Source organism: Paroedura picta, chromosome 15, assembly GCF_049243985.1.
Source record: "Paroedura picta isolate Pp20150507F chromosome 15, Ppicta_v3.0, whole genome shotgun sequence".
Lineage (NCBI taxonomy): Eukaryota > Metazoa > Chordata > Lepidosauria > Squamata > Gekkonidae > Paroedura > Paroedura picta.
Genome location: NC_135383.1, coordinates 26,278,959 through 26,295,387, shown reverse-complemented (window position 1 = coordinate 26,295,387; position 16,429 = coordinate 26,278,959). Strand labels below are relative to the sequence as shown.

At 46.9% G+C, this 16,429-nt stretch overlaps 1 protein-coding gene across 1 annotated transcript in view; it reads right to left on the bottom strand.

The window, feature by feature from the left end:
- AATF (apoptosis antagonizing transcription factor) overlaps positions 1 to 15,816 on the bottom strand; it is a 94,892-nt gene extending 79,076 nt beyond the window's left edge. The window contains exons 1-4 of the mRNA XM_077311761.1: positions 15,661 to 15,816; positions 14,488 to 14,652; positions 9,487 to 9,903; positions 6,226 to 6,363 (exon numbers count right to left, since the gene is read on the bottom strand). Coding sequence (XP_077167876.1) covers positions 6,226 to 6,363; positions 9,487 to 9,903; positions 14,488 to 14,652; positions 15,661 to 15,748 — 808 coding nt within the window. The 5' untranslated portion in view covers positions 15,749 to 15,816. The remainder of the gene's footprint in view (positions 1 to 6,225; positions 6,364 to 9,486; positions 9,904 to 14,487; positions 14,653 to 15,660) is intronic.
- Between the last annotated feature and the right edge of the window lie 613 nt (positions 15,817 to 16,429).

The following is a 16,429-nucleotide window of genomic DNA, read 5'->3' as shown; positions in this document are numbered from 1 at the left end:
GTTCCCCTTTGGACAGCATGGGTGGAGGCACTTCTGGCTCTCTCTCCAGACCTTCACATAAGGTTCATAAGGAGGCATCTCTCAGCAAAGGGTCAGAAAGAGCTACACGCTTAAGAGGGGACAGCACAACATTGTTTTTTTTTTGGCAGTCCTTCGAATTTCCCAGCCCAGACAAAGAAACACTGTACCTTTAAAAAAAAAAAACACACACACACCCAACAAATTCATCCTATATAAATTATGGCCATAAACTTTTTTTCCTGCAGTGCAGCCTAATTAATTCCTGTTCTATACACAAAGGGAAATGCTGGGTGACAAATGGGTGCAAACCTTGAAAGCTGCCACGTCGGCAAAACATTTTCTACTTCAATTTATAAGCAATTTTGCAGTAAATCATCCGCCAGAACCTGAGATCCACAGGCAGCCGAGAATAGCCAGGCCGGGCCACGGTAGGCAAACCGAGATGTAAAAAGGCATAACGCTGGGACTGTGCACGTCCCACTGCTAAATTCTGAACAGCAAGAATCTACCAACACCTACCTGGACTAACAATGCAAGGCCAAGAAGGGGAACCGCCAGGAAAGGAGGCCCCCAGCAGATCTCTTCCATCTGGATTCAGGAAAAGGGCCTGCCTAGCATTCTACCCTGCTTCCCACGGTGGCCAGCCAGACAACTGAGGGAACAAAAGCCTCTACCACTGGTGGATACCCCCCCTTCAAAACAGAACCTGGTGGCCAGAGGTAGAATGCACTAAACCAGGGGCAGTCAAACTGCGGCCCTCCAGATGTCCGTGGACTACAATTCCCAGGAGCCCCTGCCAGCGAATGCTGGCAGGGGCTCCTGGGAATTGTAGTCCACGGACATCTGGAGGGCCGCAGTTTGACTACCCCTGCACTAAACATTACATGCTACAGCCAGCTGATGATAACAGCTCTACTGTGCATGAACTTGCTCAGTATATGGAATTATAAAGTGGGGGGGTTCCCCTGTGCCGACCGTGAACTCAGCAAGAGTGGGTGACCTGCACAACAAGTAAAGGACATACTAGGACAGCCCCACAGGTTTACAAAAAAAAAACCCGTTTTGTAAATAAGCAAAAGATCCCCCCAGACATACAAGCGCAAAAACACTGATGAGAATTACCGTATATACCTGCATATAAGCAGAGGCACCCAATTTTACAAAAAAATCTGGGCAATCTTATTGACTCGCGCATAAGCCAAGGGTGGGAAATGCTCCATCCTCACAGACTCTCCCATCCAGCCTCCCCCCCAACAAATGCAGAAAAGTCAAGAGGATGAATAGCTGCTGGTTTTTGCATCCCGCTTTTCACCCACAGAAGCCAAAAGAGTAGTTTGGAAGAAGTGATTAAGAAGAGGAAGAAGTGAAGGCAAAAGGGAAAAAAAGAGTCCCTCAGTCAAACTGTTGAAATCCTACAAGCTGCCAGAGCAACGATTGGCTGGCTGGAGCAGGCTTTTATTTCAATTACCGTATATACCGGGGCATATAAGCCGAGGAGGGCTTTTTCAGTGTAGAAAAAGGTGCTGAAAAACTAGGCTTATACGCGAGTACATGCTTCCGGACCACAGAATGGTGAGAGAAGTTGAGAATCAGTAAGAGGGAAAAAGAGGGAAGAATTTGTCTGCTTATTTTGGACGTGAGCCTCTTGGAGGAAGAGATTTCCAAATTGTTTTCCCCTTCCGAACACACTACAGATCCCAAACCCCCTCACCCCCCACCCTCAGAATCCCATAAGTGCATGACCACAGACCCACAGAAAGGGCTCTTGCTCTCACTGGTCTCTGCTCCTCATCGCTTTCTTGCCAAGAGTCACTTAACAGAGAAGTGCATACGTTTGTCTACCTCCAGAACCAATGGGAAAAAGTGCCATAAATTAGCTATACACTGACCAGAAAAATCTCTCACCTGCTCTTAATCAACTGCCAAAACAGTGTGCTCGATCCGGTACAGTATTTCTCCATGCATGACAACTTATTCCCATTAACCCTGTTCTGGGGGGGAAGGGACCCTTGGAAACATGAATTTTTTGGGATATTTAGGACAGCTGGGGGAGGGAGCCTCAGAAGTCCCACTCCACCGACAGAAGTCCCTGTGCCCATGGCAACGCTGCACTGGATCCCACCCAAAGTCACTGACCAACCCTGACCTGCCCAAGACCCTGGAAAGTGGCTGCCAGACTGATGCACCAAGGGTCTGATTCAGTATAAGGCAGGGGTAGTCAAACTGCTCCTGCCAGCATTCACTCATGGGAATTGTAATCCATGGACATCTGGAGGGCCGCAGTTTGACTACCCCTGGTATAAGGCATCATTGTGTATTCATCTGTCCCTCTAACTCAGACTCAGGCAGAGAAAAACTTTCCCCAAACCTGCTACCTGCCGCTCTCTAAACGGAGGCTCCAGGAACGGAACTTGGGACCTTCTGCATTCACGACAAGACATCGTGTCACTCAGCCTGGATGAGGTTCTCTCACAACTGGCAACATAATTGAGCCAATTAATCAGATGATTAACCCAATTATTTCTAGGCCTAGGGAAAAAAGTCAGGTGCCTGCAACTTCTGGTAAACAAAATGCCTCCGTTTAACCGATAAGTAGTTCCCCCCCTTCCCCCCACCCCAACTAGTTTTCAATTTGTCATTCAGATATTTTTATATTTGACACTTTCCAACCACAGATGCAATCAACGAGAGCTTTGTCAAATGGGTGATTTCCTTTTAACACTCCGGTGGAGCTTAAAAAAAGTTTTTTTATGGTACATAAAATCCCACCTTTTATAGAAATTTATATATTAAACTCCATGTTCATAGCTGTATTTTGCTTATGGGAAATATCAAAATGTCAACCATTGTTTCTGTTAAAGGTCTTTAATGATATTGCGGTTTCTGGATCCGTAATGGAACATGTTGCTGACTGCCGTCTGCAATGCATCTCATTAAATACATTAATGGCACCACGTTTTATGAAAAGGTCAGGCTCGGGATTGGCGGGAGTTCGCCTTTTAAACAAAAATAATAAAAGCCAGCCTGGTTTTAAAGCTACAGCTAACTACAAAGCCCTTTAGCCGATGCAAAGCCTCCCGCTCTGCCGAGGGTCTATCCAGCACGCCCACCAGTGCCTTGGCATCATAATAGGTCCCAAACACCCTTATCAATATTCTCAGCGGGACGGGGGAGAAGCATGGGGCATGGCTGCCTCGGCACGACAACATTTAATGGTGGCACCTTGGAATTTATAACGCTAGGATCCATTCCCAACTCCGTCCAAATTCAACAAGGAGCATCGCAATCCTTCTTGCATCCACCGTGAGCAGTGAGAACTAGCCTCGATGGACTCTGTCCCTAAAGATGCCAATCCAAGGCCAAGTGGGCGGGTTCAAGACTCCACTCTGCCCATCAAGGTCCACCTGCTCTTTCATACAGTGGCCAAGCCACAAGCATGGGAGCCCTGGCCTTCGTCTCCGAGGAAGGTCAAGAGTTCTGGCACCGTAGAAATGTGGGTGGAGAAATCAACTGAACTGGCAAAAATGGCCAGATTAACAATTCTATTAAACTTTCAAGAAGAAAAGAGATTTACATAACAGTGGAAACGGTTCTTAGACTACCTATCTAGATAGACAAATAGATTAGAAAATGTATAGGTAAATTTAATCAGGAAGATGATTATATGCCGATGTTGATACCACTATTATTACTATTAGCTATTAGCATATTTAACTTTCATTTGTATTAGGAGCAATTGATTTATTAGGACTGGAGTGTGGGATTTGTGTTAGTAACTCTAGTAAATAATTTGAAGGAAAGAAATGCTAGAGAGCAAAGATTAAGATTCTAAATAGTTACACTTCAGTCAATGTAATAATTTAATATTTTGATGGAACTGCAGTATTCACAGATGGGTGGGATTATATCATGGTTAAAGCGTTTTGGACTATGTTAAAAAAAACCAAATATTATACTATTATAGTACTTTGAGATATGATAAGCCACTAATTGAATTTATATATGGTTCTCTATACTACTACTACTACTACTAAAAATAAATAAATAAATAAATAAAAAGACTCCTGGCACCAGAGCTTCATCAACTCACCTTCATCAGTGAAGGAAGATTTAGAACCAAGTCTGCAGCCTGGCCAGCTTCTTTGTCCTGCAGGGACCACAGTCTGGCAAACCCACATTCGAATCCTCACTCTGACACAGAAGCTTGCAGAGTGACGCCTTAGGTCACAGGTAGTCAAACTGCGGCCCTCCAGATGTCCATGGACTACAATTCCCATGAGCCCCTACTGGCAAATGCCTGTCTCCCTCAGCAAATGCTGGCAGGGGCTCATGGGAATTGTAGTCCATGGACATCTGGAGGGCTGCAGTTTGACTACCCCTGACACTGCCCACCTACCCAGCCTCACAGGGCTGTTGTATCAATAAGATGGAGGAGAGGAGATCAAAGTAAGCTGCTTTGGGTACCCAGTAGGAGAAAGGCAGGATATAAACATGCCAAGTCACCTAGTCTGGGGAGCAAATGACAGCACGGCTTTCATGGGGGAGGGGGGGATCCTAGACCTTAATGTGCACACAGGGCCTAGTGAGTCCTCCCACCTGGATGAAGAAGAGCAGCTCCAGTGGTTCAAGGCCAGGTCTCAGTGCCTCATGCAGCACCACATCCAATTCACATGGTCATAGTCCCACCATATACAGCACTGGTCAGACCCAACCACCCCCCAAAGTCCAGTGTGCAGTTCTGGAGGCCTCATTTCAGAAAGGAGGTGGGCAAAATGGAGAGGGGCAGAGGAGAGCGAGGAGGAGGATCCGGGGCCTGGGGCCAAGCCCTGTGAGGAAAGGCTGAGCGAATTGGGAACGTTCAGCCTGGAGAACAGGAGGCTGAGAGGGGACTGTGGCTCTGTGGAAGTCAGGCTTTCTCAACCACGGCTTCATGAAACCCTGGCGTCCCTTGATGGCCCTGGAAGGGTTTCCCAAATGGGTGGGAGTTAATGTTTTACATATTTTTTAAACGCATTAAACATTTAGCAGGTGATATGAACATCAGCCACGAGCTGGTTACCGGAGTGGCAGGATATAAATCAAATTATAAATAAATAATAAAAGAAGGGGAGGGGTCCCATATGGGCATGTCCACAGCTCTGTTCCCCAACCACATTCTGCACGATGGCGCCACTTCTGGGGTTTCTCAAAGCTTGAAGGACGTTTCATGGGTTTCTCAAGGGTAAAAACAGTGGAGAAAGGGGGCTGCAAGTCTCGGAAAGGCTGCCACTCGGAGGTACGGTTGGGTGCTTTGGTGTCCAAAGTGACCATTCCCACCCATGGTAGCCAGCACCGAAGCACCCAACCCTACTTAGGGGAGGGCAGGGAGCGGCTCCTGTTCACAGCAGAAAGGACCTGCAGTAACGGCTTTAAACTACATGCAGAAAAAAACTGGCTAAATATCAGGAATAATGGGCTGCCCAAGGAGATGGTGAGCTCCGCTTCCCTGGCAGCCTTGAAGCAGCGGCTGGATCCTCATCCTGGATGCTTGAGGCTGACCCTGCCTTGAGCAGGAGGTAGGACTAGATGGCCTGGATGGCCCCTTCCCACTCTATGGTTCTACTATCCTACTTCCTGTCTTATCCCACTTGAAAAATTATACTTGGTTTGCATAATGTGCACAGACTAGAAAGAACACTTGGGTTTAACAGTAAGAGACGTAATAAGAGGGTGGGGGTGGGGGACTGAGGAGACCCAGGTTCAAATTCCCACTCGTGGGGTGGCCTAAGGCCAGGCATTCTACCTCAGCTTCACCTCCTCTGCAGGGCTCTTGGGAGGATGAATGAGGGAAAGGACTGCGTGCCACTGGAGCTGCCTGGGCGAAGGGCAGCACAAAGGCAAGACCAGTCATTTTGGCTCGCAACTGTGATTCTTTTCTTTTCAGGATGGAGGATACAGTTTTTTTGTCATCATCACAGCTGACTTACGGTGATCCCTGGTGCGGCTTCCAAGGCAAGAGATGGCCAGGGACGGTCTGCCATGGCCAGCCTCTGTGTGGGAACCTTGGACTTCCTTGATGCCAACCAGGCATCTAAATGCAACTAGGGCCGACCCTGCTTAGCTTCCAAGACGTGGCAAAGCCAGGCTGCAACCCAGGGCAACCCAGTTCAGGGCAGTGAATACACAGCCAAGTCGACAAAAGAGAAAGATGCAACCGGTACTTACTGTTTTTGAGGGCAGTGGCAAACTCGGCTCCCCCTCTCTTCTTAAACTCGGCAAAGGTATCTGGCTGCGGGAGCTGGTTGGCTGTCACGAGGGCCTTCTGCAGCTTGATCCTTCCTTCCAGGAGCTGGTCCCACAGTGCTTCCGAGGAGGGAAAGAAGACAACACACAGCCTTAACTGGCCTGCCCTCTTTCTGGAGCCACAGGGTTTCCCACGCAGGTGATGCCAGGGAGACAAGAGACACAGCTCCCTCCCCCGCCCCAGGGATCTTCTTCACCAATAGGCATCATCATTTAGAAGGAAACAAAACACAACTGACAAGCAGGAAAGCAAATTAAAGAAAAATTAACCAATTAAACAAGCTAACTCATTCGTGTCAGTTTAAAATTTGAACAGGTCCAGGCTCCTTTAAACAAAAGCTGCAAGTCTTAAACATGTCAGTGCTCTTCCTAGAAGAGGACCAGAGAATCTGCCTTTATCTTTCCTTAGAGAAGATGGTATTTAAGGCAGAAGGGGAAGGGCAGGGTAGCGAAGGAATGGTACAGGAGACACAGCTGATATTTGGAGAAGTCAACGGAATAATATTTAACATTTCTACAGCACTTTCCGGGTTTCGGAGGGCCTAGAACACATTGGCTTGTTAGAATGCTTACAAGAGCCCATCAGCCACCACTCTGCTGAGAGCAAGGGGCTTAATAAGGCCACCTAAGTAAACTCACAGCCAAACCAAGATTTGAACCAGGGATCTTACTGTGTCTACCCTTGCTGCAAAAATGATTTAGCAGACCAAAAAGATTTTATTACTTTATTACCTATTTGCTTCTGTCACACTTCCAATTGAGCCATTCTAAAAAGGCATTCCAGAGGCCCTTAAATTCATAGCATCATAGAATAATAGAGTTGGAAGGGACCTCATGGGTCATCTAGTCCAACCCCCTGCACTATGCAGGACACTCACAACCCTATCGCTCATCCACTGGAACCTGCCACCCCCTTGAACCTTCCCAGAATCAGCCTGTCAGATGGTTATCCAGCCTCTGTTCAAAAATCTCCAAAGATGGAGAACCCACCACCTCCTGAGGAAGTCTATTCCACTGAGAAACTGTTCTGTCAGGAAATTTTTCCAGATGTTTAGACAGAATTTCTTTTGAATTAATTTCATCCCATTGGTTCTGGTCCGTCCCTCTGGGACAAGAGAGAACAACTCTGCTCCATCCCCTATTTGGCAGACTTTTAAATACTTGAAGATAGTTATCATATCCCTTCTCAGTCGTCTCCTCTCCAGGCTAAACAGACCAAGCTCCCCCAACCTTTCTTCATTTGTCTTGGTCTCCAAACCCCTCACCATCTTTGTTGCCCTCCTCTGGACTTTCTCCAGTTTGTCTACATCCCTCTTCAACTGGGGTACCCAAAACTGAACACAGAACTCCAAGTGAGGCCGAACCAGAGCAGAGTAAAGCGGTACCATCACCTCTCGTGATCTGGACACAATACTCCGTTTGATACAGCTCAAAATCCCATTTGTCTTTTTAGCCACTGAGTCACACTGTTGACTCATGTTCAAAGTATGGTCTACTAAGACTCCTAGATCCTTTTCGCACATGCTACTGCCAAGACAATTCTCCCCCATCCTATATTGGTGTCTATGGTTTTTCCTACCTAAATGCAGAACTTTACATTTGTCCCTATTGAATTTTATTTTATTCAGTTTAGCCCACTTCTCGAGCCTATCAAGATCATCCTGTATTCTGTTGCTGTCTTCAGTTGTGTTTGCTACCCCTCCTAGTTTAGTATCATCTGCAAATTTAATAAGTATCCTCTCTAATCCTCATCCAAATCATTTATAAATATGCTGAACAACACAGGCCCCAGGACAGATCCTTGGGGTACTCCACTTGTCACTCTTCTCCAAGAGGATGCTGAACCATTAACAATTACCCTCTAGGTATGATCTGTCAACCAGTTTCATTGATCTAGGATAGGAGTTCCCAAAGCTGGGGGGAGTTGGGGCAGGAGAGCAGCAGTTTGACTATTCAATTGGATGAAATCAATTGAAAAAAAAATTCGTCTAAACATCTGGAAGGAGTTCCTGACAGACCAGTTTCTCAGTGGAACGGACTTCCTCAGGAGGTGGTGGGTTCTCCATCTTTGGAGAGTTTTGAACTGAGGCTGGATAGTCATCTGATGGAGAGGCTGATTCTGTGAAGGTTCAAGGGGGTGGCAGGTGACAGTGGGTGACCCAAGAGGGTTGTGAGTGTCCTGCGTAATGCAGGAGGTTGGCCTAGATGGCCCAGGAGGTCCCTTCCAATGATTCTGATTCCTGCTATGGCTGCATTTTCCTAGCGAGAGACATTCCAAGGTGGCTTGCCATGGCCTGCCTATGCGTAGTAGCAACTGGACATCCTTGGTGGTCTCTCATCCCAGTGCTGACCCTGCTTAGCATTCTGACAAAAATGACAGCTTCAGATGGGGTCATTTTCCTGCCAAGCTCCTTCTCCTCCTCAGTCTCTGCCCTTCCCAGGCTCCACCCGAGATCTCTAGGAATTTCTTAACCCAGAGCTCAACCATTACTCAAAAGTCTCCTTCTGTGGGATGTTGGAAAAGCCTTCTCTGGCTCGTTCCCGAATATGGGATTTTCCATTGCTTGCTTCTCTCTCTCTCTCACCCCTATGAGGAGCCAAAGTGGCTTTTACAAATGACTTTTATAAAGACTGTATATATTTTTTCCCAGACTAAAATTCAGCTGCTGCATAACAATAAAAAAGAAGTGCAGGCAATATAGTGTGTTTTGAATTTTCAGTGACCAAACATCAGGAAAGAGGTATGTGCTTGTATTTTGGCAGTTAATTGAATGAATGAATGAATGAATGAATGAATGAATGAATTCCTTATGTGAATTCCACCAGGAGCCCCCAACCTTTTTGAGTCAGTGGTCACATTCACAGTTCTTGCACTAATAATAAATAAATAGCATGGTGCCCAATGGCTGCCACAGGAGACCACGGTAGCCACAAAATGGCTGCCACAGCTTAGCTTCAGTCACACAGTGAAGGTCCTTGTGGCAGCTGTTGCTAAAGCATTGTTTCTAAAAATCTACACAGCCTTGCTGGGCAAAAGGCCTCCCTGGCCCCGCCCACATTCAAAAACCAGTCAGTGGGCACCATGCTGATTTCCAGAGTAGGATGCTTTTTTTGTTGTTGTTCTCTAGAAGGAAAGGCATAAACCTTTAAAATATAAGGTGCAGAAAAGCACTGCCTACTAACCTATTTGATTTTTCACAGCTCTCCCCTTCTCTACTTCTTCAGCCACTTTGTCTTCAGAGAACGTCAAAAGCGTTCCGTCATCCTTGGTCTCTCCCGCCCCCCTTGCTTCATCCTCGGCCTCAGAACCTTCTTCGGAAACAGCTTCGTCGCTGCTGCCTTCTTCCACACTGCTCTCCTCTTCCTCCTCCCCACTCTCTATTTCATCCATCCTCTCATCAAACTTCTCAAGGTCATCAATTGCCTGGAAACAGGAAGCGGCTTCCTTCGGGGCTGCTGAGGGATCGTCCTTTTCCACGGGGCACACAGGCGACTCCTCCTCCTCCTCCTCCTCCTCCATGTCATCCTCCAACTCCTCCCCCAGGGATTCACTGCCGAGGTCACTTTCATCAGTCTCCTCCTCCCCTGACGTTGGCGCATCTGTCAATGACAAAAAGGGAAGAAGTAAAATGCTCCTTAAGATATGATTCTGAATGTACAAAATGGAAAAATGTTTTGGGGAGTGATGGGGGGAACCTCTTATATTTCAGACATATACAATATTTTGGTTTAAATGTAAATAATTTTTGCAGCAGTGAACAGGCTGCATGTGTTTAATGATAACACAAGGAAAGATAATAAGCATAACCCAAATATTGAACTAAGAACCAGAAGGATAAAGACATCTAAATTAAAAGGCTTAGTAGTGCTGTAGCTCAATATATAACGAGTGTGTTATCAAACATAGGAAAAGGCATGTAAGTATTATAAATACAAGTTAAAAACACTTATAGGCCCGAATAAAGGGCCTATAATCAGATTAAAATCATACAGTTTCCTCAGCCATAGGCCTAATGTGACCCTGACCATAGGCGCTTTGACCAAACGGCCTTCTTCAGTGGTCAAGCATAATAATTACACAACAGTTCTAGGCATTGCAATATTAATACAATAGGCTCTACCATTGGACCAAGTTGAAATTATAATGAATATATTTGTGACTAACGGTAAAGATACAATTTCAGAGGCCTCATATTCTTCTTCATAAACTTATGCCCTAGTTAAAAACAAATTTCTGGAATGGTATTCTAGAAGTATAAGGCAGATGTAAGTATAAAGGCAACATTCTGCAGCAACGTATGTAATAAGAACGTATTATTAAAGAGGTCCGTGTTTTCACTGCCATAAAGTTCGGCTTAACGGGCTGCCAGTCCTACTTACTGGGACTCTGTGGTGTTTTCCATGCAAGGACTGGTTGGCATAATTTTCTCACCGCTGCAGCAGCTACTAATATTGTGCTGCCACAATGGGGCTTTTGCACAGCCACTTTCCCAGGTAGGCTTATTTTTTAAAAAATCAGTAGTTTAATAGCTTCAGCGGCCATTATATTAAAATATGCAAAAGGCTCTCCAAGTTCCCAGCTTTCATTAAGGAAACAAGGTCTCTAGCCCATTTCACTCGGGAGACAGTCTTTTTCCTAGATACTTCTGCAAGGAAAAAGGCTAGAAAATTGCTTTCTGTAAAATGAAAGCTGAGAAATTAAGGAACTTGTCACCATTTAGGGACGCAAATGGTGAAAATATACACCAGATGCTTATGGCTAAAGGAATTAAGGCTTACCCTTCTTTAAAAAATATTCTCTCTCTCCTGAAGGTTTCTCCTAAGATGCCTCCCTTACATGCAGTATTAGAATACGAATAGCAAACAATTTTGGCCCAGATGTTTGGGAACACCTGGCAGGTCAAAGCAGCCCGCAATTCCCTTGCAGACCTGATTTTCAGTCCCACTGATCAGCTGACAGCTTTTCCGGCAAAATAATGAGGTGATGGGTGAGCAACACAAGGGAACACAAAGGGAAAAACTGAAGATAAGCAGGAGACAATTCTCAAAACCCTCCAGAGTAAAAGAGCTGCCCATATCCTTCCCACTGACATGGATCGGGGAGGGGGGATTAGCTAGGAAGAGAAAGTGAAGTTCATACTTGAGAAGCTGATCTGAAAGAATGATCGCTATCGGAAAATAACTTGATAAGTTTTTGAAAGACAGGTCACACTCAAAAGATGTCCTGGGGGCAAACATCAGTGAACATTTCAGAAGCAGGTTTTATTCTGAAATCCTCATCTGACGTTCTCCCCAGATTCTGAAGTTCGATGTTACATGATCTTGTTTCCAGGTTGGAACTGATGCATTAGGTGGTTCCATATTCTCAAATTCTGTACAGAGTAACTGTGCATGCATTTAAGTATCTTCGGTTCATTTGTCTCTTTCCCCTTCTTTACCAGTGAGTACATGCGCAGTAATAAAGGACAGCAAACAGTCATTCTACAACCTCAGTGTATCAGGCTATATCAAGATTTTTTATGCTGTCTTTTACCAATGCAAAGGAGCATGCATGCACAGCTTTTTATTTATTGTGTATCTATGCAACCCTTCTCCAAGGACTCAGGGCAGTTTACAACATGTTAATATTGTTAATTAAAACATTTAAATTATTAAATCCAGTATTTGGCATCTAGATATTATTTCTGTGCAAGGAGACCAATTATTGATGATATTCTATGGGCCTCAACCATAGGCCCGGTGGAACTGTTTTAGGCCCCTCCTCCGGAAGAGCATTCTACCAGGACCGTACCAGGGCAGAGAAGGAGTTGAGCCCAATTTCACTTCTCTGGGGCTGGGGATCTTGACCACATTTTGTGAGCTCTGAGGGGCATAAGGGAGGAGGCAGTCCCACAGGTATGAAGATCCTGGAGAAATGCTGGTGTCTGCATTCTTAAGCTATGGCACAACCCTGTCCCATTCATACAATCAGAATGCAGTGGTTTACCAATCCACTCATCTGCAAAAATAATGCAGAAAGCAAAAAAAAAAAAAAAAAAAAAATGCTGGAGAAGCCAGAGATTGAATCTGGGATTTTCTGTATGCACAGAAAATTCATTTTTAAAATCCACCTCATTACACAGGAATTGAGAAAGAATAGAACTCCATCTGGACACAAACATTAGAACAAAAAAGGAGTAAAACAGTGTAAAATCCAGTCCTTCCTACTTCCCAGAATCATACAGTTGGAAAGGACCTCCAGGGTCATCTTGTCCTTTCTTTTTTAAAGTAATAAACTGATGGGTGGGCATTAAAGGCTATCTCATCTATAGAGTAAGAAAAAAAAAAACAAACCAAGGAACTTCACAGTGCAGAATGCTGCATGATGCCTGACCATAAGCCAACCACACAACAGAAAGATGTAGCTGCAATTTCATCCAATGGGGTGCAATGGCAAGGTGTGATTCAGGCATGGTGGCTGTTTCCTTTTGCCACAATCAATGCATAACTGTGCCAAACCAGAGCAAAGTTTCTCCCCTGCTGCAACCCAACATTGGCTGGTCCTAAGAGAATAAGGCTGTTCCCCATTTGCCCCCAACAGCTGATTTATTAAGAGGTAGAATGCTTCTGAACATGGAAGTTCTACTCGATACCAACTGGGAGAAGGGTCTTTTTGGTAGTTGTCCTGGCACGACAGAATTCTCTCCCTCTGGAACCCCATTTGCAATACCCTTTGCCTCTTTTGAGTTCTCCTCTTTCACCAGGCATTCACAAGGAGGACTCAGAATGGCTGCAATTTTAACAAGCTGCTTCAATGGCAACCCACTGCAGCCTTTACATTTCAGCTTTGCAGGGAGGGTCTGCAAAGCACTTTGAATAGCTAAGTACTAAGAAAATAGCACTGCCAGGTCTACTCCACACACATTTTGATCCTTTTAAAGGAGGTGCCTCCACTACTAGCTGTAGCCACGTCCTGGGGTGCCAAATGCCTTATTTATTTATTTCTATGCCACCCTTCCATATGGCTCAGAGCAGTTTACATACAACATGAGGGGATGCATGGAACAAATTAGTATATAATATGAACAAATACAACAACAACAACAATAATCTAAATAAGACAATTTCAGTGATCTTAAACAATATAATAGGAACAGAACAGATATACAATATAATAGGAACAGAACAATATAATAGGAACAGAACAGAACAGAACTCTAAGGCCCTTAGAGATGACAGACTTGTTCAGTTACCCCTAAGTTGAGTTACCCCTAAGCCCTATTCTCCCCCCAGGGGCCCCACCAACACAATGCCACCCAGTGGAGCATGCAGAACAAGTGAGAATGCACAGAAAGCTTCAACTCCAGACTTTGGGTTTTATTTAGAGAGCCTGCTTAGAATAATGGACTCTAATCTGGAGAACCAGGTTTGAGTCCCCACTCTTCCACATGCAGCCAGTTGGGTGACCTTGGGCCAGTCACAGTTCTCTTAGAGGTCTCTCACCTCCACCTGCCTCACAGAATGTCTGCTGGGAGGAGAAAGGAGATTGCAAGCTGCTTTGGGACTCTTTTGAGTAATTAAAAGTGGGGCATAAAACACCAGCTCTTCTTTTTCTCTAGCCCAAATGCTGTATTTCAACTTTCATACACATCAGCAAGGTCATTTTCATTGAAGTCCTCAGGAACCGAACGTGTTGACGTCTCTCCACGGATAAAAGCAACTCCAGGATAAAGTGGCTTCCAATTTTTAAAAACTGACTTTCCCTTTAAGAAGGCTGGGAAATGTAGTGAGTGTTCGTAAGGATTCTGAGAATGCCCTCCAAGGACGTCCATTGCCCACAATTCTTTGGGTGGGCAGCCATATCATTTTCACACTAAGTTAAAAGGTGTAGCAGAGACGTGCCCTGAAGAGTAAGCATGGAGGTGTGATTAGAGTTGGAGACTAGGATCTGAGAGGCCCAGGCTTGAATTCTCCCTCTGCCCGCTGGGTGACCCTGAGCCACCAGCACCCTCTCAGCTTGACTACCTCACAGGGGGGTTGTGAAGTTAAAAATGGAGATGCAGATAAGAACCTAAGCTACTCTGGGTCCCCACTGGGAAGAAAGGAGGGGTATAAATGGAGTAAGCCAACAAACAAGCAAAGACAAAACAGTTTGGCAAGAGAGAAGATAAACCAAAAGGAATCCAGCAGAGAGCAGGTCCTCACCCCACAGCTGCTCTTCCAAGGCTTTGCGAGAAGTGGCTTTTCCACAGTATCGCTCATCGGCATCCAGGAGGTTGGAGGAGGCTCCTTTCCACACGGGACCGACGGCAGAAAGGTCATCTTCGGGGCCTCCTTCATCAAACTTGTCAACAACTCTGGCAGCAGTGGCTGTGGAGAAAGAAAAGGGAAGGGGGCCTTTGTTGTTGTTATGAGAAGCCGAACAAGCTGGCCTCTTCCCAAGCCCCCTTCCTTCCCTCTCTGCTCTCTCCTGCTCCTCAAGCAGCACTCTTCTTCCAAGTTGCTCCTCCTTTTTCTCTAGAACGATCAGAAGGCAGCTCTACGTTTGTAGGGAGATTGCTGTAGAATTCTTGGTGTACTGCCCTTGAGCTACGGTGGTGGTTGGAGACATGAAAGACCCAGCCGTGAAGCTTACTGGATGCATGTGGACTAGTAACATGAATTCAGGCAGCCTTCCCCCCTGGGCTGTTATGAGGAGAAAATGTAGGAATGAAATATGTATATGATTTCAAGCTCTTTAGAGCAGGGGTAGTCAAACTGCGGCCCTCCAGATGTCCAGCGCATGCTGGCAGGGGCTCATGGGAATTGTAGTCCATGGACATCTGGAGGGCCGCAGTTTGACTACCCCTGCTTTAGAGAAAAGGTCAAGGTAAAAGCAGAATAAACAACCTACTTTGTACACAGACCATTAAAGTAAACCATTAACAATATCACTCTATTATAGGCAAGGCTAGTCCAATCTTGTCGAATCTGGGAAGCTAAGCATGGTTGGCCCTGGTGAATCCTTGGATGGGGGGCGACCCAGGCACAGAGGCAGGCAGGGGCAACCACCCTCCACGGGCCTCCCCCCTTGACCACTCCACATGGTCTCCATCAGTCAGCTGCAAGTTGCGGGGCTCATGGGAATTGTAGTCCATGGCCATCTGGAGCGCCACCATTCCGTGTCGTGCCCCCCCCAGGGACAGTCTCCAGGAGAAGGGCTCTCTTGAGTCGGGGGATGAGCTGCAACGGCAGGGGGGGGGGTCCCCGGTCTCCCCTAGAGGCTGCCCCCCCAGCCTGCAACACGTGCCCAAGACCACCCACGTGGCTGCAAGGCGAGCGGGGGGGGCAGGCAAAGACAGAGGACCCCCCCCCAAACACACACACTCTCTCTCTCACCGTCCTCCGGGTCGTCCTCCGGGTCCCCCAGCCCCCCCGGCTGTGGGTTCAGCAGCCGCTCCAGCTCCTGCGCGATGGGCGTCGCCATCTTGCCGCCTCGCGCGAAGCCCCGCCCACTGGAGGGTGGGCGGAGCCCGGGATGAGCCCGAAGGGGCTCATGGGAACTGTAGTCCACAGCATCTGGAGAGCCACCCCCTCCCCCTCCGGGGGTTTCCAGGGGCGCGGCTGCAGTTGCGCCCTGTGGGCATGTGCCAGTGTGGAGTTTGTGCCTTTAAAGCAGGGGTAGGCCCTCCAGATGTCCATGGACTACAATTCCCAGCTAAGCTGGCAGGGGCTCCTGGGAATTGTAGTCCATGGACATCTGGAGGGCCGCAGTTTGACTACCCCTGCTTGAAAGCGCCGGATAAGCTTTTCCCCTCTCTTGCTCCAACTCGTGCTTGGTTGTGTCGCCGTTGCTGCCACGCAGCGGTTTTCCTTCTGTTGCACAGATGCGGCGGCCACGCTCCGTGTTCCCCGTTTGCTATTTTTTTTGCCGGAAGAATGTCAGCTCCATCCCGGTTCCCAGAAGCCGAAGGGGAACAAGAAGGTTAAGGCTAGTGAGTCCCGGCTGCGGAAAGAAGCGCGTGGAAGGGAACCCGCCGCGCGCCCCCGCCGCGCTCTCCTTCCGCACGGGGCTCCCCTTCCATTGGGTGTGACGAAGGGCGCCCTAGTGGAGCTCGCGCCTGGGATGGCAATGGGTGGGCTCCACCTTGGCTCCCTCTCTCTATTC